Below are 26,567 nucleotides of genomic sequence, written 5' to 3'. Positions count from 1 at the left end.
TAGGAAGATAATGGGGTAAGGGCAGGAGGTTGCCCATGTTAGCAGTGAGGTTAATTTGGTTGTATGAGTGATGTCGGAGTCAGGAGCTCTGTAGCATAGTAGGAAGTGAAGTGTGGTATTGAGGGAAAGATCACATATAATGGTTTCTGGGTGGATAAGATATGTGCAATTTGGATGTTTTTTAGATTGAGTGATTTTTTATAGAATATAGCTACACTGCCTCCTCTGCGGGATTCACGGTCAGACCGAAGGACAAGGTAGTTACTTGATGTGATGATGGAGTCAGGATAGGATGTATTTAGCCATGTTTCACAGACAAAGATCAAATCAAATAAGTTGGTGTCTAGAAGGAGGAATTCAGAGAACTTGTTAATTATACCTTACATTGATTAGTTTACATTTGAGATTGAGTTTGGGTTCTGGGTTGAAGTTGGGCTGAGTTGAGTTGAATTTAAATTGGAATGGATTGAGGTTGGATTGAACTGAGGAAGTAAGGGGCGCGCTTTCCTACTCTTGGCTGAAAGTACTAGGGATGACAATTTGTTAATGAGGGGTGGTGGGTTGGGAAGTGTGGGATGATTGAGGAGGGACGGGATTTTTGAAGGGAGGGTTATAGGTCTTGGTTTTGATGCATTCAGTGTGGTAGTCTACATATAGGTTGGTTTCACCAAGCTCAAGACATCTCTTGAGTTCGGCCCGTAGTTCATGAGAGCGGATATGTTGAAGTAGAGTTAGATCTGGTCTGGATCTGAGTTTGTTATAGTTGTCATTATTTCTGGCGATGGAGTTTGTTGGCTTGTCTCGGTATAGCTAGGCTATGAAACCTTCGACATCACCGAGCAGAGAATTTTAACAGAGCATGGATGTGTGATAAAGCCAAGACACAGACTTAGTTAAATAAGTATTATTTACATATAAACAAAATATAGAAACAATCCAGAATAAGCACGAAGCAAATACAGGATAATAAGCACTGAGCAATTACAAGATTAGAAGCACAAAGCAAAATACAATATAGATAATAAGCACGAAGTTAATACAAAGAAGATACGCACGAAGCATAAACACAACTCCCCCCCTCTCAGGCAAAGTAAGAGAATGACTGAGCAGAAATGTGCGTCACAACCTCATTTGAGGGATGGAACACTGGCACCCTCTAATGACGTACCAGCCTAGAATAGTTAACAGTTAAAGTGACAGTACACTTTACAGTGATAGTACAAGTTTAAAGTGATAGTACAAGTTTACAATGGCAAACCCTAACAAACATGTACCTTGTACTAACAGAGTTCATGATTTTGATGAACAGTTGTTTGGCAGTTTCATTTTTGAAGACTAACTTACAGAAATGAGGGGCCTTTGATCCATCGCTGTACCTAAGTGCAGGGCTGTTTCTAGTAACCTCTAGGATGTCATCAGGGGCAAACGTTTGTGGATGTAGGCGGCGGATGATGTTGCATATATTTGTTAAATCAGATTCCCCATTTTCCTCAAGGCAAAAAAGGATGGCATTCTGTCGCTTTTGTTCGCGTTCCATGACATCTTTTACAAGGGTGGGGATGTCAGTAGTTGAGCTTGCAGATAATGATTGTGGAGGACTTGGTGGAGTATAGACAGGTGGTGGTGGGGTAGTATAGTGTATTTGTTTTGGTGGTCAAGATGAGCAGAAATTTGTTCCCGCTGCATTTTTTAAAAAATGCAGCGGGAACCAATGGTGGCAAAAAAAGGCACGAAAAGGAAGGACTTGTTTGCACTTTCAATCATTAGAGAAGTGAGCATTCAGCTGCTGTAATACCTGGGAGATGATTGTCGGACCTGAAGGGAGATTCTTAAACAGTGGAGGGACGGACCCTGCCAGCTAACAACAACAAGGCAGTAGAAGCGAGGCAATAACTGCGGAGGACAGGGGCCGCTCTGCCCACGGAGAGCAAGAAACTCTATTTCAATCAATATATCTCATGAGTAAAGTGATTTGTGTAGAATGCAAAGAATTTTTGCCAGTTCTTGCCAGCGTACCGACTAACCAGACTATTTAATTCATTAACTTACCTGGAAACAAGGGGGAATTTTTTTTTTTAAAGGAGAGTCCAACATGAGTAAATTACAGCTTGATTTGTAGAAAGATAAAACAGACATCCCTCCTCTACAACTGAGTTTAAAAAACTGAACCCTTTGGGCAGCTAGGGGGTGTTACCTAATTGAATGTTAAATATTTAAATTTTAAACTCAGTCCCTACCAATCAGACTGAAGTATGACCCATGTTGGACTCTCCTTAGCAGTGAATGAACTTATTTATTTATTTATACTATTTATTGATTCCCATCTTGCCTAAGGGTACTCTGGGTGTGTCATAAAATCAAAAGGTACTTCAACGAAGTATTGATTTAAGGGTGTGCATACTTTTGCAATCACATTATTGTAAGATTTTTATTTTTTCCCTAAAATATTTGTTTGCTCTTCAATTCAGTTGTACAGATTAAATGTTATATTAAAGGTTGAAAAGTAATATATCTTCATCTATTTTTTTTACATCTCAAAAACTTGGCATCTTAATAGGGATGTATAGTATCTTAAAAACTGTATAATACCTATGCTTTTTCTTCCTTTCTTTTTTGAATTTTCTTCTTCTTCTTCTTATGAAATGGACAGTATTTGCAATAAATATAGACAAAAATGTTCTCAATTAATGTAAAAATGTATACGGCTCCATATGTGCTTCTGATGAAAATTGGAATGTAAATCATCCCTGATGTGTGTATTTTTCTTTTATGTTTGTTTTTATATATTTTGTTTTAAATAAAAAATAAAAAAACCTGTATAACACCTGTATACAGGTGATAAAAATACTTGATAATATGTCAGTAAAAACAAACAAAACGAAGCATAATACAGCTACTTACTTAAAAGATAAACTGTCTCTTCCACAAAGAATCTTTGCTGACAAATTTCAAGAGCCTGTAATTTCAAAAACAAAGTGTTAATATGAAACAATTTAATATGGATAAATAATGACATCAGCTACACATCTCTAAGATCCACTGCATTCAATGGAATATAACGTTTCTGAAAGTTAATGAACATCAATTTTTTTCTGGTTTGGTGAATGCTAAAAGGGGACATATTTTATTAATTGCCTTGTAGAATCATTTCTAAATATAATGAATAAGAGTACATAAGTGACCTTAATTTAAAATTTCTAAATAATTCCAGAAAGACCAGCCCAGTGATTTTTGTAGTGTTGGGGTCTATATTTAAGATTGAGAAGCAAAATTTTCAAGACATTTTTGAAGTTATTTTCATAAACAGAAATGCATGATAAACATAGGCAAGAAGCCTGAGAAGCTAGAATGTTATAATGAATTAAATATAGTTTAATTCTCTACTTTCTGCTCCTTCAACATGAATACAGTATAATATAATGGGGGGGGGGGGGAATATTCTACATGGATTTATTTGTCATCTTTTTAAAATAGAAATTCCAATTCCTTGGGGGAAGGCAGGGAAGAATGGAGGCTGCCTTTCATTTTGAATAACAATTCTATAACAACCAGTATGTTAAACAAACTGAATCAGGGAATGAGGTCCCTGTCCAATAGAGGCATGAATCCGGATCCCAGAACATAAAAATTTAAGATTTTCCAGATCAGCAAAACTTGTCCTAGAGAAGCTCGTTGGCAACCAATCAAATTACTGTTTTCCAATGCTAAAAAGAAAAATGACTGACTTTAATTTATAAAAAAGTTTTAGCTTACTGTGAAATTAATTTTCTGTTTTACGCTGCTCTACTATTTTATTCCATACATTACTTTTTAAAAAATTATATTTCTTATGATTAAACAGCCCAATATTAAACAAATGCATAACTATTAAAATAAAGAACAGTGCAGTGAGAAGAGTGAAACATTACATTTAGTTCTCATATTTTCCAGCAGAGGGTAGTGTTATATAAAGAGTTGACCCAGGTTTTAAAACCCATTGAAAACAAATACCAAGCTGATTCTGATTAATAAAAGAAAGTCTTTTACATTACATATCAAAATAAATAAAATCAATCATACTACACTAGGTGAAAAAAAGGCATATTTTGAGATATCTTTCTTACCTTTTCCAATGGGCAATGAGTGCTATTTTTCAAAAAAGGGAGTAAATTTGGTCGGTCGTATTCAGCATACAGACTGATTTGGTTCTCATGATACTTTTGTCCTTTGTGATGATCTCTCTTAAACAGCTTATGCAAATACTATAAACCAATCAAATGTATTAAACCATAAGAACTTGTAAATCACCATTATTACTTTTTATCATTGCTTTTTCTAATGTTATGTTTATACAAACTACCATCCTATAATTTTTGACAAATAAAATAAATAAAATAAAATAAATAAATCACCCCAAATATGGATTTCAGAATAATAACTAATTCAGTTTTCCAATTTCCTTAAGTATCAATCCCAAAGAAAATCAACCCCCAATTCCATCTGTCCATCCATCATCCTGGGGGGGGGGGGGAATTTAGATCCCCTCACACAGGATCCACAACTTGGGCATCCTCTTCGATCCATAGCTGACCTTAGAACATCATCTTTTGGCTGTGGCGAGGGGGGCGTTTGCCTAGGTTTGCCTGGTGTACCAGTTGCGGCCCTACCTAGATAGAGAGTCTTTGCTCACGGTCACTAATGCCCTTATCACCTCGAGGTTCGGCTACTACAATGCTCTCTACATGGGGCTACTTTTGAAAAGCGTCAGGAAACTACAAATTGTGCAAAATGCAGCTGTGCAAGTAGTCATGGGCTTGCCCAGACACGTGCATATCTCTCCAACACTCCATGGGTCTGCATTGGCTGCCAATCGGTTTCCGAACACAATTCAAAGTGTTGGTTATGACCTATAAAGCCCTACATGACATGGGACCAGAATACCTCTGAGACCGCCTTCTGCATGAATCCCAGCAGTCAGGTCCCACAGAGTTGGCCTTCTCCATGTTCTGTCAACTAGACAATGTAGTTTGGCAGGACCTAGGGGAGAGCCTTCTCTATGGAGGCCCCAGCCTTCTGAAATCAGTTCCCCCCAGAGATGCATACTTCCCCCACCCTCCTTGCCTTCCGTAAGAATCTGAAGACTTATTTATGCCGCCAAGTCTGGGGCCATTAGATCCTTGCCCCCTGGCCAATTAATGTGTTGAGAGAATGTTAAATGTATGGAATGATTGTTTCTTATGCTTTTTTGGAGTTTTAGATTTTTAATTAATTAATTGGATTCAAGATATTGCATATTGTTTATTATATGTTGTGAGCTGCCCCGAGTCCTTGGAAAGGGGAGGCAGAGAAATCCAATAAATAAATAAATAAAAAATAAATTTCATCTTCCTTAGCATTGCTAATTGATGGCAAAATTTGATTAAGAACAATGTATGGAGTTTCAACATACAGTATATTTCTTCCTTATATCATTAAATATAGATAGTCCTCACAATAATTCATTTAGTGACCATTCAAAATTCCAACATCACTGAAAAATTAATTTATGATCATTTTTCACATTTATGATTGTCATGTGATTTACATTCGGATGCTTGACAATTTTGTTCCCATTTATGACATTTGTAATGTCCCAGGATCACATGATCTCCTTTTGCGACCTTCTGATAAATAGAGTCAATGGGAAATCAGTTTCACTTAACAAATGTGGCATAAAAAATCATAAAGTGGGGCAAAACTCAACACATTTTTCATTTAGCAACATGTATTCTGGGCTCAATTGTGGTCATAAGTCGAGGACTATCTGTAAATGGATGAGGAAAGTTCAAGGAAAAATCAGAGGTGGGAAGTACACTATAAATTGAAGTCATTTTATTATGTGATAGCATCTTTTCACAATAACAAATGTGTTAAAGAAATGTGTTCATGAATATTCATGCTAACGTCATCAGATACATAGATATAAGATTTAAATTGGATGAGATGGGAGGAAGGAAGGAAACAAGAAGGCAGATTCTTGTTATAAATTATCAATTAACTTATTTTTTGGAGTATACCTTAGGTTTTAGGGAGGAAAATAGGGGGGGGGAATCTGCCTATCAGATATTCATTTGGCTAGTCAGATATTAATTTGGCTAGTCCTTAGTCTGGTCAACTTCAGCACATTATTTTATCCCCTGGTTAGGGCTTTAAAAATGTTATTTGGAGAGAGTAACAATGAAAGAGCTTGTAAGCCACTAAGAGCTGGGAACATTGTTAACACCTGGTTAGGGCTGGAAAGAAACATATTTGGAGCAAGTAGAGCAGTGAAAAAAAGCCTGCAAAGATTTAGGACTGGAAAAACATTCTTTGCAGAGAGTAACAATGAAAAAACCTGCAAAGTAAAAGCTGGGAAGATCATTAGCACCTAGTTAGGGCTGAAAGAAAAAGCTTTAAAAATGCTACATCCAGGGTATAAGACGCACCCAAATTTTCAGCCTCTTTTAGGGAGGAAAAAGATATGGTAATAATTGTAATGTTAAAAACCCAGTACAGTATATAAGTTTCAATATATAGTTTGTGATGCATCTGAGTTAATCAATTTCTGATTTAATTATGGTTATAATTTCTCCCTCCGTTCTCCAAAAATACAGTGATACCTCATCTTACAAACCCCTCGTCATACAAACTTTTCGAGATACAAACCCAAGGTTTAAGAGGGCATTTTCTCATCAAATATACATATTGCAATATCCTTGAAAGGTTCAGGGTTAATATAAATGTAATAATAGTATGGCATGGCATGGCATGATATAAATATAAATATAAATATAATATAGTTCAATACAATAAAATACAATACATTTATGTTTCATACATTTTAATGTTATAAAATACAGTATAAATATAAATAATATGGCTTTTAATGAAAGCTAACAGGTGACTTTGGCCAGTCACTCACTCTCAGCCCAACACAGCTCACATGACTAATGGAGGGAAATGGGGGAAGGAAGGTGTATTGGAACACTAGTCTTCCCCAACCCAATGATTTATGATGTGATGAACTAAGCTTCTATATCAGTCAGAATATGGAAGATTAGGGAAGGATGGTCTATGCTATAACTGGCTAATGTATTATGGAATTTGAATTGGCAGCAACCTAAAGCTGATCCACAATATTTTAAGCAGGGTCAAATCTGGTTAAGATTTTGAGGTCAACATAAAATTCCAGATTCATTAGAGGAAATGAGGACCTGGATTGTGGAGGCAATATGCTGGCTCTGTTAAAAAGTGCTATTGCTAACATGTTGTAAGTCGCCCTGAGTTTAAGGAGAAGGGTGGCATAAAAATTGAATGAATAAATAAATGTAAAAAATTCAGAAGAAGTCAGTTACAAATGGCCTTATACATTATTGATAAGAAAACAGCGCGGACATTTTCAGGAACTAAGCTTAACTTGAAGGTTTCCCACTTAGACCTATAATGTGATAAAATTAGCATTGTTTATTTCAGACTGATCCCAATGAGTTGTCTTGGTTAACCATGTGTTTTTCTTTAATAAGTGTGCTTGAATTTTATCTTTAAAATATTCTATACCACTCTTGTTAAAATTGAATTATATAGCCACTGTATTTATGATCTTATGTGTTAAGACAAAGAACAAACAAATATACTTACCACATGCTGCAATTCAGGCCTATCTTTTAATTCTTCCACAACTTTATCCATCTAAACCAAAGAGCGTTAAGATTTAAGACTTGATTGTTTTTGTGGCAAATAACATAGTTATTATTTATAAAAGATAATGGGGCAATCATCAAACAATAACATAATTAGATGTTTAAACTCACAGAGATTTTGTCTTCATTATCCAAAAACATGTCAACAGCTTTCTAAAGGAAAAAAAGAAGTCCAAGATAGTGAACAGATAGACAAGAGACAAAATGTCAACTAATTACAAACATCTACAGACTCTGAAGAGCTATGTTGAAGAAAAATGACATAGCTGTGACATGATCACAGTTGCACACCCAGGAAGAAGAATACTACAAATATTGAAGCAAAATTATATAGTAAAGATGGGATTCTCTTCCTGCATAGGAGAGCCAGTTTGATGTAATAAACTGGCACTAAGCTAGAAAGCAGGATATTATGAGTTATAATCCTGTTTTAGGCACAAAGCCAGGTGCAGGATCTTGTGTCCTTAACTCTCAACTCTTGGAAGAAGACAAGGGTAAACTACTTTCAAAAATCTTGCCAAGAAAAACATAGATACATATCCAGACAGTTGCCAGGAATGAAGATAGTCACCCATTCATGAAAAAACAACCCACCATCAATTGTGGCCTACAGTTAAAATATTTGAGTTCTGAAGTTCACTGTGAGTTCACATAGCTGATGCTTGGCAGCAATCAAAAAACTGGTTCATACAACCTAATTCAGCCACTAAAGAAAATACTCAGGAAAGATGAATGGTACTGTGTTTCTCCAAAAATATTTTCCCTTCCAAAAGAAGCATTAGGGTTTATTTGTGTGTGTGTGTGTGTCTTATTTCTTTCATATATAGAAGGCGTTGAGTGCAGGGATTGATGGGATTGCCGGCCCTGTCCTCTCCATCTTACTGTCTGCTTGCCTGCAGCTGCAAAGGGCCAAGCTCTCAGCATAACCCATCTTCTGCCAGCCCTGCCCTATTGGTCCTGCTGGAAGACTTCTCGGCTGTTAGCTGCTGAGCAGCTGCCCATGTTGCTGCTGGCCTTGTGGGGGTTCTTCGCCCTCCTGGCAGTGCTGTTCTTGGCTACCCTGCTGGCTACTCCTGCCTAGTGCATGGAAAGTTGGTCCAGATCTACGACCTCCATGCTGCCTGGCCCACCACCACTTTTGAGCTGGTGAGTGCCAGCCTGAATGTCTGCTCAGTGCTGCAGGCAGTGGGCTATAGGCTGAGCCTGGCAGTCTTCAGGCTCTGGCCCTGGTGGATGCTGCAGCTCTTGGTTGAGGTGGGCATAGGGCTGTCCCTCAACTTCTACCTCACCTGCAGCTGCTCTGCAACTGGCTGCTGTTGCCACCAAGCTCCAGCTGCTATCCAGCAGCCTTAGTACCTTGTGCTGGAGCTACCTCATGCAATCTGCAGCCTGGATGATATGCCCTTTCCCTGACCGGCATGGCTTCAGTATGTGGCAGGTGGAAGGAGGCAGCTCTACACTCCCATCACTTGCCTCACCTCACTGTGTAGTAGCAGCACTGTCCCAATAGGTGGACCAGGTGAAAGAGGAGGAGGCAGCATTAGCTGGCCGCAGTGTGGTCTCAGGTGAGTAGAGGCTGAAGGGGCTGCCCCATGCCTACTTCAAACAGCTGAAACAAGAACTGCATCATCCACTAGGGCTAGGGCCCAAAGTGTGATAGGCTCAGCCTATAGCCTGGGACCTGCAGCATAGGTTAGCCCTCAGCAGCCTAAAGATATGACCGGTAAGATGGCATGGGCAATGCAACTCCACTGGCGGCCGCTGGCAAAGGGTCCTTACAGGCTTGTGAGGTTATGCTCCAGCAGTAATAGATCGGGGCCAACTCACCTTGAACTAGGCAGGAGTAGCCCAAAAGGGGGCCGAGAGCAGTATTGCCAGGAGAGCAAAGAGCTTTGTATGCTGCCCCTCTCCGAAAACTTGGAGTGATTCACAACAACAAAACACAGTACAAATCCAATGATTAAAAAAACCATTTAAAACCCTTTAATATAAAAACACATACATACCAGACAAACCACACATAAAGCGGAAACGGCCCGGGGGAATCAATTTCCCCATGCCTGATGGCAGAGGTGGGTTTTAAGTAGTTTCCGAAAGGCAAGGAGGTTGGGGGCAATCCTAATCTCCAAGGGGAGTTGATTCCAGAGGGTCGGGGCCGCCACAGAGAAGGCTCTTCCCTTGGGTCCCACCAGACAACATTGTTTCGTCGACGGGACCCAGAGAAGGCCAACTCTGTGGGACCTAACTGGTCGCTGGGATTAGTGCAGCAGAAGGTGGTCCCGGAGATATTCTTGTCTGATGCCATGTAGGGACCCGTTTTCAAACTTTGTGACCCTGAAAAAGGTTTTCCCTGCATATCTGAAACTTGAAATTTCATGAGTTTGCATCATTTCAGGGGTTCTCTATATGAGAATTTTACTTGGGGGGGTGGGGGGCTTCTTTCTTGCTGAAAAAAAGTCACACTTGTACTCTTCCCGGGTCAGCCTGACCCGGACCAAAAATTCTTCATTTGAGGTGCTTTTGTTTGGTCAATTTGAAAACTTTTTTCACTTGGAGGGTAGTCTGAACACAATGATATGAAAATTGAACTTAAAAAATTGATGCTTATTGGTTTATTTTGCTGATATAAGGTGGGCCCCCTTTTTGTGAACTTTTTTTCAATATAGATAGTTTAGCGTGCAAAATGCATTCAATTTTACTAAAGTTGGTGTGGGATTGGTAGCTTGAACATTACTGAACATAAGAAAAATATAAATGAACTAAAAAATGATGCTTATTGGGTTTTTAAAATCAGAAATAAGGCCTCACCCACCCACCCCCAGGCGGCTTGCAAACATTTTCACTTAAAAAAAATTTTAGGCTCCAAATTCGAAATATTTTTAACATCTTAGGCATTGATTAACTAAATTTAACATTGCTGATCATCATAAAAATATTTTTGGGGGGTGGGGACAATTTTTTTTTGGGGGGAAAGATACACTTGCACTGTTTCGAGTTGTATAGGACACGGACAAAACAAATTTTTTTTTAGTATTTAAATTTGGTCTTTTTGAAAACTGTTTTCACTGGGAAACTAGTGTGAACATTTCTGTACACAATGATATGAAAATTGAACTGAAAAAAGTGATGCTTATTGGTTTATTTTGATCAAAAAGCCCCCGCCCCCATTTTTGAGCATTTTGTGTCAGTTTATATTTTTTTTAGGCTACAAATCTCCAAGGGATTTTTCCCCAAAAGGTTTGATATTCAAAATTGAACATTCCTGAGCATAAGAAAAATATAAATGAACTGAAAAAATTGATGCTTAGAAGCCTACTCAAGTATAAGCATGGAGGGTGGAGAAGGCCCTTTTATGAGCAAAATAAAACAATAAGCATCAATTTTTTCAGTTCAATTTTCATATCATTATGTTCAGAAATGTTCAAGCTACCAATCCCACACCAACTTTAGTAAAATCGAATGCATTTTGCAGGCAAAACTATCTATAAATTGAAAACAATTTCACAAAAATGGGCGGGAGGGCTTTTATGTGCAAAATAAATCAATAAGCATTAGTTTTTCAGTTCAATTTTCGTTTCATTCTGTGCAGAAATGTTCAAACTAGTTTCCAAGTGGAAAAAAAACTTTCAAAAAGACCAAATATAAGTACCTAAAATAAGCAATTTTCGGTCCAGGTCAAATAGACCTGGGAAGAGTACAAGTGTATAGTGTTTTTGAAGAGAACAGCAGGGTTAAATGGGGCCTAGCAGAGCAAGCCCTGGTCATCTGTTTTGCTCCAATGGAGCCTCTGCCATTGACCATGGGAAAGGAGCTGAGCCAACAACAACCACTTTCCCTGTGGACAGCTGCTACAGGTGAAGCAGAGCGCTCGCTGTAGCTGGGGGCCCCTGTTAAGCATAAACCCTCCCTCGGAAAGGAAGAAGAGCCCCATGCAAAAGCAGACTGAGCAGTTGCCACGCCCAGTGCCTCAACCCCCACTGGTGACACTCTTAACAGGGCTTATTTTGAGGGTTGGGCTTATATTGTAAGCAGCATGAAAGGGCTTATTTCCTTTTACTTTTGAAGAAAGTAGTAGTAGAAAGTTAGTAGTAGATCTTGGCCTAAGATGCTGGCTAGCATTTCTACAAGCAGTTTCAACAGAAATGCAAATAAACTTGTTTTCTTGTTTGCAAAGAACTGTACTTTCAAACACAATATGGTATTTTACAAAGTATAGTACAGTATTTTAAAAGAAGCAAAGCAGTTCTTACAAATAGTACTGTACTATAATGTAGAAAGTCAGCATCCAGCCCCCAGAAGAATGAAATATTTTGTTAAATATCAGAGGCAGAATATTATAGTTCCCTAATGTAGAAACATGTTTTTTTAAAGAGACTTAATAGCCTACCCTCAGCAGATATTTTGTGCCCATTAAGAAAGACTGGGCCAGCCTAACTATAAAACAAAAGATCTTCATCTGTAGGGTGATGGTATTAAGAACAGAATATGATCCTTTAGGACATAATAAGATTAACCCATTACCATTTAGTAGAAGACACAGACATTGTGTCTTCTACTTCTCACTACATTGCACAACCTCCTAAAGGTATTTCAGTCATTGCATTATCTTAAAGCAGTCCAATCTTCAACCAAACTTGGGAGCTCAGACAAACACCTAGGATTTGCATTTCCTATTTTGCCTATAGAGTCAGTTATGATGCCTATATAACCCCAACATGACCCCTCCATAGCAATCTGACAACAGCCAACAGAAAACATTCTTGCATTGGAAGATGAAGCTCAAGTGTAAAGCCCCAAAAGAAGGTAAAAAAGCCACCCACTCTCAACTCCATTTTGTCCAAAATCATAAACTACGTGGTTCTGCTTCATCAGTAAACCATCTTTCCAATCAGCCTCCATATTTCCAGTATCTTTCTCCTAGGTTAGAACTGAACCAGATGGATATTCCTTTCAACAATAGAGTAACAAAAAACAATATTTTAAAATACTTACAAGAGCACTTTTAGTAATCTAGTTCTCAAGCCCAAGCAGCAGCAGATCCTGTATAACCCCCAACACACACACACACACACACACACACACACACACACACCAGTTGGAGCCAGGCTGGTTGCAAAGATCACCAGGTTTTGTTTGTTTATGTGATCAGAGATTTAAAAAAAACCCATTGCCTTCTGGAAATTATATCGTAACCCTGAACGTCTCAAGCAAGATATGGAGTTAAAAATGGTGGCGGCTACAACAGTGACTGAATCCAAGTCACATCACTAGAGAGGCCTGTTTTTGATCACAGTTTTGAATTTCTAATGTATGTACCCTTTCTAAATAAGCTCATTCTGGTGAAAATTTGCTGAAGGAACCCTCATATCTGAGGGTTTACTTGTATAAACTTTTACCAGTACTAAACAGGGATACTGGAAGCTATATTAAGAACACCAAACCTAGGGAGACTACAGTGTTTATTGCAAAAGTCACTGTAATTTGACATTTCTGTCACTTGAATTCAGCTATCTTACTTCTCTCAGGAGTAGCAATACTGGGGAGGGCATGGAGAGTCTGCAGGAAAACCAGAATGGTTATTTGTTGGATCAAGTTATAATAGAAGAATGTTTAAAACATATCAGTCAACAGCAAAAAGAACAGAATGAAAAGATTCTGCATCTGTGTGCTAAATTAAAATGTTTTCCTCACCATTAAACAGCTTGGCTCACTATTCCTCGTGTTCATTTGGAAAAAATGGATTATTTAAGAAAATGTTTATTATTTAAAATTGTTTATAGACTAGAGTATGTTTTTTAACATTTTGCGCTTTCAATTTATACAACAATTATGGATTTTGATTAGAAAAATGAAGAGTCTTCTCCCAATATAATATTATATCTTTTTCCTTAACCCAATGTAGCTTGCCCACTTTTAAAATATTTTAGAAAAAGCAAGCATTATTGTTAATAACAATTATGTGACTGTATAACTAATCTACCTTTCTCAGATATCATAAAATAAAGTTCTGAATAATGAATAATTATTTTTATCTGCAAGCATTCTTAAAGAGAAAAAAGTGTTAACAAATAACTTATAATTCATCATACCTCTGAATCAAACTCCATTAGTAGAACAATTTTGTCTCTGATGGAACTGAAAAGATTGTGTTTGTGGATCAGCTGAAAAACATCTTTATGTCTCAGTGTGAGGTAAATTTCAAGGGCCTTTCTATAGCGCTGGTCATAGGTGTACCTAATAAGAAAGATCATGCTTTATGAATAGATCCAAATGTGGACCTTTTGAGAAAGCAATCCAATAGCAAAGAAATCATTTGGCTAAAACATCCCATTTATTTGGAATACTAGAAAACATTTTCTGTCTATATGTATTAGAAAAGTAATAGGATATCACTTTTTTTCTTCAATTTTCTTCAGACCCTCAATAGTCTTTAGCCTTTTAAGACATGCTTCAAGGATAGCAAAAACCTTAAATAGTGCAGGCCAATCTGCAGTATTGTTAAGGATGTATTCAAGCATTCCTGAGAATAACACAAAATAGAAGAACATATTTATATGTGGATATTGCTATGAAAAACTTATGAAAATGAAATTTGCAAAGCAGCTTGTTTCCAGCCTCTGACTGAACACTGCTAAGTGCTTATGTTAAGACTTACCAAGTGGCGCTCCGGGTGACAAAATGCATGTATAATGTCGCCCTGATTGCATCTGCTGTATCCTGCCCAGCTGCCCTGTTTAGGGTGACTCCCTCCCTCCTTTTTAAAAAAATATTTTTTACTAATTTTTCAAAGACAGACATTACAAACATAACATAAAACATATAGAGGAGCTACCGTCGCTCCGCTCAGAATAGAAGTCTTCATTGTATAGGAACAAAAAAGATTACATTGTATTTGATAAAACCAGAGAATATTTAAAGGTATCTGTAACTATGCTCTATTATATAAAAAAATAAGATAAAATAATAAGAAAATAATAAAAAATAAAGGAAGATATAAAAAGAAAAACACATCTAATAATTTATATGTAAAAAAAAGATTTATAAAGAAAATTTGAATCAAAAAAGGTAAAGTATCTACTGTAACTCGCTGTATAAAAACACATTTAGTCATATATTATAAAATGTATAAAACTTAATTATAGATCAAATCAAACTAAAAAGAAGATATTACGTTTTAATCTTGAAATGTCCTAATTTACATAACAAAATCTATTGAATTTAATCTTACCAATATTGCAACAACTTTATGAATTTTTTGTTCTATCCCACCAAGTATATACCATTTGCCATATATTATAAAATTCTGATTCTTCCTAATTATTTAACCTTCTTGTCATCATATCGAGCTCAGCACAATCCCGAATTTTCTTCTTCCTTCCGTATCTCCATTTCTTTCCATCTTTGTGCAAAAATGATCCTAGCGGCTACCAATATATGGACTATTAAAAAATAAATATCTTTTTTTATATTTGTAATTCAAAATTCCTAATAAAAAGAATTCCGAGGTTTTCTTAATTTCTTGCTGGGTTATTTCTCTTAGCCATTTTTCTATCATGTTCCAATAATTTTTTGCTTTGTGGTAAGTCCATCATGTAAGTACCTATTTCTGTTTTGCATTTCCAACATAAAGGAGATTTATTTTGAAACATTTTTGAAATTCTATTGGGTGGTAAATGCCATCTATAAAACATTTTAATTTGGTTTTCTTTGAAAGATGTTGATTTAGTTATTTTCCAATTATAGGTCCACACCCTTTCCCATGTGTCTAAGTCTATTTCTTTGCCTAGATTGCTGCACCAACTAATCATATTGTCTTTTAGAATCCAACCTATGGTTTTAAAATTAATTAAAAATGTATATGTTTTCCCAATCATTTTTACTTGATTTGTAGTCAATAATTTACATAAAATATTATTGTCCTTTCTAAACGTATAAGTTTTTATATCTTTATGAAATCTTGACTTAATCTGTGTGTATTGCCACCAATCTAACGCAGCACCTGTATCTAATAATTCCTGTCTTGATTTCAAATTCCATTGATTATAAATTCCATTGATTATCTAATAAATCTCTATATTTCCATATTTTTTGTTCTTGTATTAAGTTTGGGTGACATATAGCTTCAATCGGGGATATCCATTCTGGCATGACATAGAAATGATCTTTTTCGATATTAATCCAAACCTCTAAAAGAGCCTTTCTAATTGTATGGTTCTTAAAATATGAATGGGTTTTATATTTTTCGTACCATATAAAAGCATGCCAAACTAACATCAAGTCATGGTCTTCCAAATTTAGTAACCTTCTATTTTGTAAAGTAAGCCACTCTTTAATCCAAGATAAGGCTGCTGCTTGGTAATATAGCTTCCAATTTGGAAGGGCGAAGCCTCCTCTTTCTTTCATGTCTTCTAATGTGCATTGTTTTATTCTGTTTTTTCCCCTTGCCATATAATTTTTTTTGTTATTTTTGTTAATTCTTTGAAAAAATCTTTTCCTGCATTCATTGGGATTTATTTATTTATTTATTTATTAGATTTGTATGCCGCCCCTCTCCGTAGACTCGGGGCGGCTCACAACAATAACAAGAACAATGTAAGAACAAATCTAATAATTTAAAAAACGCTAAAAACCCCATTATTAAAAGCAAACATACACACAAACATACCATGTATAAACTGTATAGGCCCAGGGGAGATGTCTCAGTTCCCCCATGCCTGATGGCAAAGATGGGTCTTAAGAACTTTACGAAAGGCAAGGAGGGTGGGGGCAGTTCTAATCTCCGGGGGGAGCTGGTTCCAGAGGGTCGGGGCCACCACAGAGAAGGCTCTTCTCCTAGGTCCCGCCAAACGACATTGTTTAGTCAACGGGACCCGGAGAAGGCCAACTCTGTGGGACCTAACCGGTCGCTGGGATTCGTGCGGCAGAAGGCGGTCTCAGAGGTATTCTGGTCCGATGCCATGAAGGGCTTTATAGGTCCTAACCAACACTTTGAATTGTTACCGGAAACTGATTGGCAACCAATGCAGACTGCGGAGTGTTGGTGTAACATGGGCATACCTTGGGAAGCCTATGATTGCTCTCACAGCTGCATTTTGCACGATCTGAAGTTTCCGAACACTTTTCAAAGGTAGCCCCATGTAGAGAGCATTACAGTAGTCGAACCTCGAGATGATGAGGGCATGAGTGACTGTGAGCAGTGAGTCCCGGTCCAGATAGGGCCGCAACTGGTGCATCAGGCGAACCTGGGCAAACGCCCCCCTCGCCACAGCTGAAAGATGTTTCTCTATTGAATGAATTGAATGAATTGAATTAACAGCGATAATATAAATTATTTACTAAGTAAAGCTTATCAGCAATAGGGTATTTTAGTAATTAGCAATTTTTAGTGAATTTGAAATACATTGTGATAGACATACTTTCTGATGAAATAAAAAGGAGAAGTATTGCAAATATATAAAAAATAAGGAATAACAAAAAAGGGAAAAAAATCTTTAGTCTATTTCATTCGGTTTGATCCTTACGCTGTTGCCATTTGTAAAGTAGTCCCTCTGCAGATAGCTCCAAGTCACCAAAATCCTTTTTATGCAAGAAGATCGAGTTCAGTCAGGTTAGAAGTTGGAAAGTTAAAATTTAATCCGTTGATATATAAATTCAGTAAAAAAAATTAATCCATATGCCGCGATTCCTTTTAAATTACTTGAGAATTTATAAGGATCTCAGATAAGTTCGTAGAAATTCATTTTATAAAATGTGGGTAATTTATATTAGGAGATTTCAGTCCATAATTTTCAAAAATCAGAATCAAAAATCTAATATACAATAATTAAAATATAGAATCATCTCTTTTTTAAAAAAAATCTAGACAGACAAAGAAAAGTAGATCTGGCCGTGTCTTACTTTTGCGGAAGGATTTAACTCTGAGGAATAAACTTTTCCTTTGTTCGCCTTTTAGGCTCAAGTTCTTCCCAGCTGTCTCCCAAAGCCGAACACCAAAGCCAAACTTCCGCGTTCAGCGTTCGGAGACAGCTGGGAAGCCGCGCGGCTGTTTTAAAAGGTCACAGCCGGACTGGGGGGCTTCCCAGCAACCTCCCGAACCGAACCCGGGGTTCAGAAAAATTTTGTCTCTTCTTACGAACTTTTTTCGAGTTACGAACCGGCGTTCGGGAGGCTGCTGGGAAGCCCCGCCGCCCGGCTGTCACCTTTTAAAACAGCCGCGCGGCTTCCCAGCTGTCTCCGAACGCCGGTTCGTAACTCGAAAAAAGTTCGTAAGAAGAGGCAATCAATAGAGGCTTTGACGAAGCAGTAATTAATCTCAAACTACAATCCGCCTCACATGGCTTGAGATTTCAAAACATAAGTGAGGAGAAAGGCGAAGACCTAACAGCAAAGTTGGCAGAGATAGTAGGAGAAATTTTACAAATGGACCCACAAGAACTTACAAGAGAGATAGATGAAATTTACAGAGTCCAAACTGGCTATGCACAGAGACACAACCTACCAAGAGAAGTTCACATCAAGTTTTCTAGAAGAGTAATTAGAGATGACATCCTAAAACAGGTAAGAAATCAGACCTGGAAGTACAAAGGGAAAAACATTACAATCGTGAAACAAGTTCCAAAGAGGATAAGAGAAAGTAGAAGAGAGTACTATTTTCTCACAAGCGTTTTAATTAAAAAAGACATAATTTTCCGATGGTCAGTACCAGAAGGACTTTCTTTGACTTGGCAAGGAATGAAAATCAAGATAGAGATTGTGGAAGAAGCAAGAGCTTTCTTTGCACAAAGTGGATTGAATAGAACAGACCAACTACAGAAAGAACCTAAAGATAAAGAAGAAAGGGGCTACCTGTAAAGAGAGGGAGGAAATACAAGATGCTAAAAAGAAACAACTACAAATTCAACAAGAATTGGTGTTAGACAGCAGATTGCTCGAAACAAAAGAAATAAAAAATTACTATAAATAGAAATGTCACATGACTTGAAAATCTTTTCAGTTAACGTAAATGGACTGAACAACCCCAGGAAAAGAAATCAAATATTGACTAAACTCAACAAACAAAGAGCACAAATAAATATTCTACAGGAAGTCCACATTAAGAAATCAAATAGAAAATTACTTAATAAACCAAAATAAGGGAAACTTTATACCAGCTTAGCAAATAAAAAAAAGAGGCGTAGCAATGTATATTGATTAAATAATAGTCAAAACAAATATATAGTGATAGCGAAGGTAGAATCTTAATTGTACAATTGGATTTAGAATCAAAACCTCTCGTTGTTGTATCAATATATGCACCAAATGACAATCAAAAACAATTTTATAAGGAATTATATGATAAAATAATTGAGCTATCAATAGAAAACATGATAATAGTAGGTGATTTTAATGCGATCCCAAATAGTCAAATAGAAAAAAGAAAGAAAAGAAAGAAAAGGTAATTTTACCAACAACATTTTGGAAAAACGAGTACAGAATTATTATTAAAAGATATATGGTGCGAATGCCACCCACAAAATAAACAATATACTTTTTACTCAACCCCCCATAAAATCTGGACTAGGATAGATATGGCCTGGGCACCAGCACACATAATGGAAAATATTATAGAGATATTGAGATAGAAACTAATAGCTGAGCATATCATAATCCATTAGTTATATATTGGAAAGGTAAGGAAAAATCTAATAATTGGTTCATGAATAGAAATGTATTACGTGACCCCGGATAAAAAGAGTGGATAGAATTAGAATTTTTCTTTAGAACAAATAAAAATAATGATACAACTCCACAAAAACTTTGGGACACAACAAAGGCATAACAATTTCTTACATGGCAAAATAGAATAAAGAGAAGAAGATACAATATACAAAATTAGAGGATGAATAAAAAAAATTAGAACTAGGGATGCAACAAAATGAACATGATGATAAAGTTAAAAATCAGAGGGATTTACTGAAGCATAAAATAAGGTTGATAGAACAAGAACAAATAGTAGAAAAAAATAAAGCAAAATAAGAATATTTTGAACATGCAAATAAACCAGGAAGATGGCTGGCTTACAAACTTAGGAAAGAAAAACTAAAATTATTTAAAAAAACTAACAGATAGTACAGGTGTAATAAGACATAGAATAGATGAAAAGAAGGAAATAGCATTAGAGTTTTATAGGAAATTATATGAAAAAGAAGAAATAAAAGAAGACATAATTTCAGGTTATTTAAGCTCTATAGATTTACCTATACTAACTGAAGATCAACAACAAAAATTAAATAAACCCTTTACAGAAATAGAGTTACAGCAATCTATTAAAAACCAGAAAAATAACAGAGCCACTGGCCCAGAATATTATGAACAACTCCCCGAAAAACAAATGTCACTCATATTCTTAGATGCCAAAAAAGCATTTGATAATGTAGATTGGACCTTCATGAAAATACAATTAAATAAGATGAATGTGGGAACCAATTTTTTTTAATATAATTGATGCCATTTATTCTAATCAATCAGCAAAAATTATAATAAACAAAGAACAAACAGGAAGATTAGAAATACAAAGAGGAGTTAGACAAGGTTGCCCTATATCAGCGTTTCCCAACCGGTGTGCCGCGGCACACTAGTGTGCCGTGAGACACAGTCAGGTGTGCCACGAACCTCCCCGCCCGATCTGCCCCCTCTCCTCCTCCGCCGCCCCCTGCCTTGGGGCGCGCCTTCTCTCGCGGCGGCTGCGGCTTCAGCTCCTCGGGACGAAAGCGCTCTCAGCCAGGGGGCTGCGAGAGGGGCAGGGCGGGCTTTCCCGAAATGGACGGAGAAAGCCTTCTCTCGCAGCCCCCTGGCTGGGAGTGCTTTCACTGCGAGAGAGGGCTTTCTCCGTCCGTTTCGGGAATGCCCGCCCCGCCCCTCTCTCGCGCGCACCGCTCTCCTTTTCTCTCAGCCCTCCCTGGCTTCGCTTCTCAATCCCTCCCTCCTTCCGTCTTTCCTTCCCCTCAGCCGTTCTTTCTGGGGGTCTCCCGCTCTTCCCTTCCCCGCCTCCCAGGCTTTGCCTTCGCCACCCCCACCCTTTTTTGGTTGGCAAGGAGTCCGTTGCCGCATCCTGCAGTTCGCACTCAGCTCGAGGCCGCTTTCCCTGGCTGCGCTCGGAACCGACAGGGCGCTGCTCTTTCTCTCTCTCTCCCTCTCCCGTGAGGCGGGGGAAGGAAAAAAGAGAGCAAAAAACCCTTCTTGCAGCGGGACCGCGTGCGCGCTTGTGCCCGCGCTCGTCCCTTCAGCAGCGAGGGAGGGAAGTCAGAGGGCGAGGGAGCGAGCGAGCGCTCTTGTCCTCGGTGCCCTCTGCAGCCTGCCTGCCTTCCTTCTTCTTTGCCGCCGCTGAGGCATGGAGAGAAAGATAGAAAGGAAAGAGGGAGGGAGGGAGAGATAGAAATGAAAGAGGGAGGGAGGAAAGAGGGAGGGAGAGATAGAAAGAAAAGAGATAGAAAGGAAAGAGGGAGGGAGGGAGGAAAGAGGGAGGGAGAGATAGAAAGGAAAGAGGGAGGGAGACAGAGAGAGAGAGAAAGAGAGACATAGCAAGAGAGAGAGAGAAAAAGAAAGAAAGAGATAGCAAGAGAGAGAGAGAGAAAGAGATAGCAAGAGAGACAGAGAGAGACAGACATATAAAGAGAGAGAAAGAGAGATAGCAAGAGAGAGAAAGAGACAGAGAGAAAGAAAGAGATAGCAAGAGAGACAGAGAAAGAGAGAGAGAGAAAGAGATAGCAAGAGAGACAGAGAGAGAGACAGAGAAAGAGAGAGAGAAAGATAGAGAGAGAGAAAGATAGAGAGAGAGAAAGAAAGAGACATAGCAAGAGAGACAGAAAGAGAGAGAAAGAGAGAGAATGAAAGAGAGAATAGCAAGAGAGGCAGAGAGAGAGCAAGGGAGAGAGAAAGACATAGAGGGATGGAAGGAGAGAGAAAGAGAGCAAAAAAGAGAGGAAGAAAGAAAGAGGGATGGAGAGAGAGAAAGAAGGGAAGGAAGGAAGAGAGAGAAAGAGGGAGGGAGAAATAGAGTGAAATGGAGGAAGAGATATTTTTTTGTCCAAAGTTTTCTTTAGCCCCCCCCACGCCGCCCCCCGTTCAGTGTTCCCCAGGATTTTGAAAATATGAATAATGTGCCGCGGCTCAAACAAGGTTGGGAAACACTGCCCTATATCACCATTATTATTTATTTTAAAACTAGAAGCTTTACTAATAAAAATAAGAACAGAAAACGAAATAAAAGGTTTGAAGATTAAAAAAGAAAGATATAAAGTTCAAGCTTTCGCTGATGATGTGGTTTTTATAATAGAAAATCCCTTGACATCAATTTTAAAATTAATAGATTCAATAGAAGAATATGGGAAAGTAGCGGGTTTGAAAATTAATAAGGAAAAAACACAAATACTTACAAAAAATATGACAGATCTACAGACAATACATCTTGAAAATTTAACAAATATGAAAATAACAAAAAAGGTTAAATACTTAGGTATTTGGATTACCTCCAAAGTTATGTCTCTAAAAAATGATAATTATATAAAACTCATAGGACAAATTAAAAATGACCTGGAAGTATGGAATAATTTACAGCTATCCTTAGTTGGAAGAATTTTCACAATTAAAATGAATATTCTTCCCAAAGTATTGTTTCTATTTCAAGTTATCCCAATTGACCCTGGACCAAATTTCTTTAAATAATTAAATAGAATTACAAAAAAATATTATATGGCAGGGTAAGAAACCAAGAATAAAGCAAAACTCATTAGAGGACTGGAAAGAGAGAGGAGGGCTCACCCTCCCTAATTGGAAGTTATATTATCAAGCAACTGCACTAACATGGATAAAAGAATGACTAACCCTGGAAAATAGAAGATTACTAAACTTAGAGGGTCATGATTTAATGTTAGGCTGGCATGCCTTCGTATGGTATGAAAAGTCTAAAACTGACTCATATTTTAAAAGTAATAAAATTAGGAAGGCATTGATAGATGTCTGGAATGAGATAAGAAAAAATCACTTTTTAGTAATGCCAGAATGGATGTCACCGATAGAAGCTAATTTGTTAAAAGAAGGTAATTTGTTAAAAGAAGGTAAAATATGGAAATGTAGAGACTTATTGGATAATCAATTAAAATTGAAAACAAAACAAGAATTTCAGGAGACAGGAGTGGATATTGATTAGTGGCAGTACGCCTAGATTAACTCTAGATACCAAAAAGATGTCAGAATATTCATCTTTAAAAAAGATAATAATATACTTGGGAAATTACTCATTCAAAACCAAGGGAAATTAATTGGGAAGTTATATAAATATTTAATAAATTATAAAATGATAGGTTGGATATTGAAAAATAACATGATTAGTTGGTGTAAAAATTTTGGAAAAGAAATTAATTTAGACACAAGGGAAAAGGTATGGGTACACAATGGGAAAATAACTAAATCGATCTCTTTCAAAGAAAATCAAATCAAGATGTTTTATAGATGGCACCTTCCACCATATAGGATTTCAAAGATGTTTTCAAATACCTCCCCTATTTGCTGGAAATGTAAAAAAGAAATTGGTACATATTTCCATGCATGGTGGACTTGCCCAAAATCTAAGATCTATTGGAATAAGGTAGAAAAATGGTTAAAGGAAATTACAAATAAGGAGATTAAGAAGACCCCAGAATTCTTCTTATTAGGTATTACCAATATTAAATACAGAATTTTTTTTTTTAATAATCCATATATTAGTAGCGGCAAGAATTACCTTTGCACAAAAATGGAAAGAAAAGGAAATTCCAAAAGATGAAGATGTCTTTAAGAAAATTATGGAATGTGCAGAATTAGATATGATGACGAGACGGTTAAATAATCAAATGGAAACAGAGTTTTATAAAACTTGGGAGAAAGTATATAATTGGTGGAATGTAAAAAAGGATTATCAATAATACAAAAACAAATTATAGAAAACTTAAACTTACCAGACTGAATAAATTGTATACCGAAACTTTATGGATAAGTTTTAGCTTTATTAACGGATTTCAATTATTTTAATCACAGTGCTATAACGAAAATGCTGAAGTATTTAGATGTTATATTATAGTAGTATGTTAAAAAATATGTTATTAACAATTTTTACTTTTCTGTACTGATCTAAATCATAACTAGTCTTTCTTTTTTGTATTAGTAAGACTTCTATGCTTAGCGAAGCAATGGTAGCTCCTTTACATGTTAAATGTTGTTTGTCTTGTCTTGTCTTGTCTTATATTTAAAAAAATCAATTAAAAATGTCAAAAAAAATAAGAGTATTCAATATTTAAATACTGACTCAATTAACACAATTATTATAGGTCTAATATAACAAATCACTTATTATATTATGAAAGACAAAAGAAGAGAAAGGAAGAGAATTGGGTAAAAAAGATGTAATATATAGGAAAAGGAGTAGGGGCTTACCAAGGAAGAGGGAGGGGAAAGAAATTTGGCAATTCATTTATACTTTAAGTAAAGTTAGATAAAAAAATTTTTTTTTAACCAACAGTAGTTTAAAAAAAAAGGGGGGAAAGGCTTTAATCCAATTTTCGATAATGTCCAAAATAGTCCAGGTTTCTTCTTCTAGTAGTTGAAATAAGGCAACTCAGTCTTATTATTATTTAAGAGTAAATCAATGTCCAAAGTTTATATAATATCAAGAAGAAAGTCCAAATTATAAACCAAAAATATAATTCAAATGATGTCCAAATGAAGTTCTAGTCAGGTTCAGAGAGGGGAGAAAAAAAAGGAATTTTTTTGATAGACAATATAAGTCACAATTCAAACTAACAATGGCTTAAAATATTTTAGTCCCAGTACTTTAATACATCAAAAATAAAAATAAAAATTAATCCTCTTGCTTCGTAGATATTCCAAATCAAAAGTTCAATTCCAATCCAAATTATTCCATTATAAGGTAATCCAAAATTAGTTTAAAAATCTCTGGAATCTCTTAAATCTTTTGAATTAGTCCATCAATTTAAACTTTTCCATTTTTATTCTAGTGGCGTTGGTTCAATTACTTTACTTTTTTATAACATCATATAGTCAATTCTTATTTCATGTTATAGCTTCTTTCTCACTGTCTCTTTAAGATCACACGATTCACTGTTTATGTTTCAGGACAAACTCTCTTTACTTGGTTTATAAGAAAAGAGTCATACATTACGAATCCTAAACCCCAAACCCCTAAAACTTAATTGAAATGTATTATAAAAATTCTTAGTTTTTAGTTGTTTCCAGGGTTTGGATTGTCAAACGTATAGGGAAAAAGAGATATTAATGCGGTTTACACAGCTTCTTTGTTCTTGTCACGTATTCAAGTTCCGGTTAGTGATTTTCCACTAGTGCAGGCTTTGTTTTTTGTTTTTTTACTTCTCTATGTCACCTTGTTTCAAGATCTTTCCTTATAGAATTAATTCATTTTATGCTTTTACCTTTTCTTCTTTTTTGGTGATCTGCTTTATTTGACTTCTTTTACCACTTTTCTCCCTCCTTCTGCGTGTGCACAGTGCTATGGCTGAGAACCTGCCATCGCTGGGTCTCAGTTTTTCTTGCCGGAGCTGCAGGGCAATCCCTCATTGTTGGGGCCGTGGTGATCAGCCCTTCCGGATCTGGGAGACCCCCTTTTCTATGACCGAGCCCTCCAAGCTCGGTTGGATCGCAAATCGTGGCACCCGAGAAAAAAAACGGAGGTTCAGGGACGGAGCTCAATTCCCTGCCTCCTGTCACAGCACTGCCACAACCCGGAAGTCGACTCACTCCCTCCTTAACTGGGGAGTGGTGGTGTTTGAAGAACCCTTGTGGGGTAGTGCTGAGGACTTTAATATGTTTTTTGCGGATAAAATCGCTCAGATCTGGACAGACCTTGACTCCAATTGGAATGCAGTGACAGCTAACTACAAGTCAGTTGAGGTGACAGGAGCCCGTCTTAGTCCTGTTGTGTGGGAGAAGTTTGACCTGGTACCATCTGATGAAGTGAACAAGGCCATGGGAGCTGTGAGCTCCGCCACCTGTTTGTTGGACCTGTGTCCCTCCTGCCTTGTTTTGGCCAGCAGGGAGGTGACACGGAGCTGGGTCCAGGAGATTGTCAACAATTCCTTGAGGGAGGGGTCCTTTCCGGCTCCATGCAAGGAGGCATTTATGTGCCCCCTCCTCAAGAAGGGTTCCTTGGACCCAGCTGTATTTAATAACTATTGTCTGGTTTCCAACCTTCCCTTTATGGGAAAGGTTGTTGAGAAGGTAGTGTAACTCCAGCTCCAATGGTTCTTGGATGAAGCTGATTATCTGGGCCCTCAACAGTCAGGATTCAGGCCTGGCTACAGCACATAAACTGCTTTGGTCGCACTGATGGATGATCTCTGGTGGGCCCGGGATATGGGTTTATCCTGTCTCCTGGTGCTTCTCAACCTCTCAGCCATAATATCCTTCAATACCATCTATCATAGTATCCTTCTGCACCAACTGGAGGGATTGGGAGTGGGAGGCACCGTTTTATGGTGGTTCTCCTCCTACCACAGGGAGTTTTGCCCATTGTCACAGTCAGTTTTAGCAGGGGGTCAGAGGTCATCTCATAGGTCCCTCCTTTGTGGGGTTCCTCAGGGGTTGGTCCTCTCCCCCCTGCTGTTTAATATTTACATGAAACTGCTGGGTGAGATCATCTGAGGGCACGCGGTGAGTTACTATCAATATGCTGATGATACTCAGCTATACATCTCCATCCCATGTCCACTCAGTGTTAGGGTCTCGATGGGTGCTAACAGGCTCAAGCATAACCCTGACAAGATGGAGTGGCTTTAGGTTCTGCTTCCCAAGGACACTTCCATTTGCCCATCCATTAACCGG

The 26,567-nt window shown here is 37.4% G+C and overlaps 1 protein-coding gene across 4 annotated transcripts in view; it reads right to left on the bottom strand.

Annotated features, from left to right (window-relative positions):
- Positions 1 to 26,567, bottom strand: part of VPS41 (VPS41 subunit of HOPS complex) — a 496,439-nt gene that overhangs the window by 70,458 nt on the left and 399,414 nt on the right. For all 4 annotated transcript variants that reach the window (XM_070726287.1, XM_070726291.1, XM_070726289.1 and 1 more), the window contains 5 exons: positions 13,787 to 13,931; positions 7,809 to 7,850; positions 7,636 to 7,686; positions 4,104 to 4,241; positions 2,902 to 2,956 (listed from right to left, as the gene is read on the bottom strand). In XM_070726287.1, coding sequence (XP_070582388.1) covers positions 2,902 to 2,956; positions 4,104 to 4,241; positions 7,636 to 7,686; positions 7,809 to 7,850; positions 13,787 to 13,931 — 431 coding nt within the window. The remainder of the gene's footprint in view (positions 1 to 2,901; positions 2,957 to 4,103; positions 4,242 to 7,635; positions 7,687 to 7,808; positions 7,851 to 13,786; positions 13,932 to 26,567) is intronic.

Source organism: Erythrolamprus reginae, chromosome Z (assembly GCF_031021105.1).
Source record: "Erythrolamprus reginae isolate rEryReg1 chromosome Z, rEryReg1.hap1, whole genome shotgun sequence".
Classification (NCBI taxonomy): domain Eukaryota; kingdom Metazoa; phylum Chordata; class Lepidosauria; order Squamata; family Dipsadidae; genus Erythrolamprus; species Erythrolamprus reginae.
Note: the sequence above shows the minus strand (reverse complement) of the source record. Positions and strands in the feature narration are given on the sequence as shown.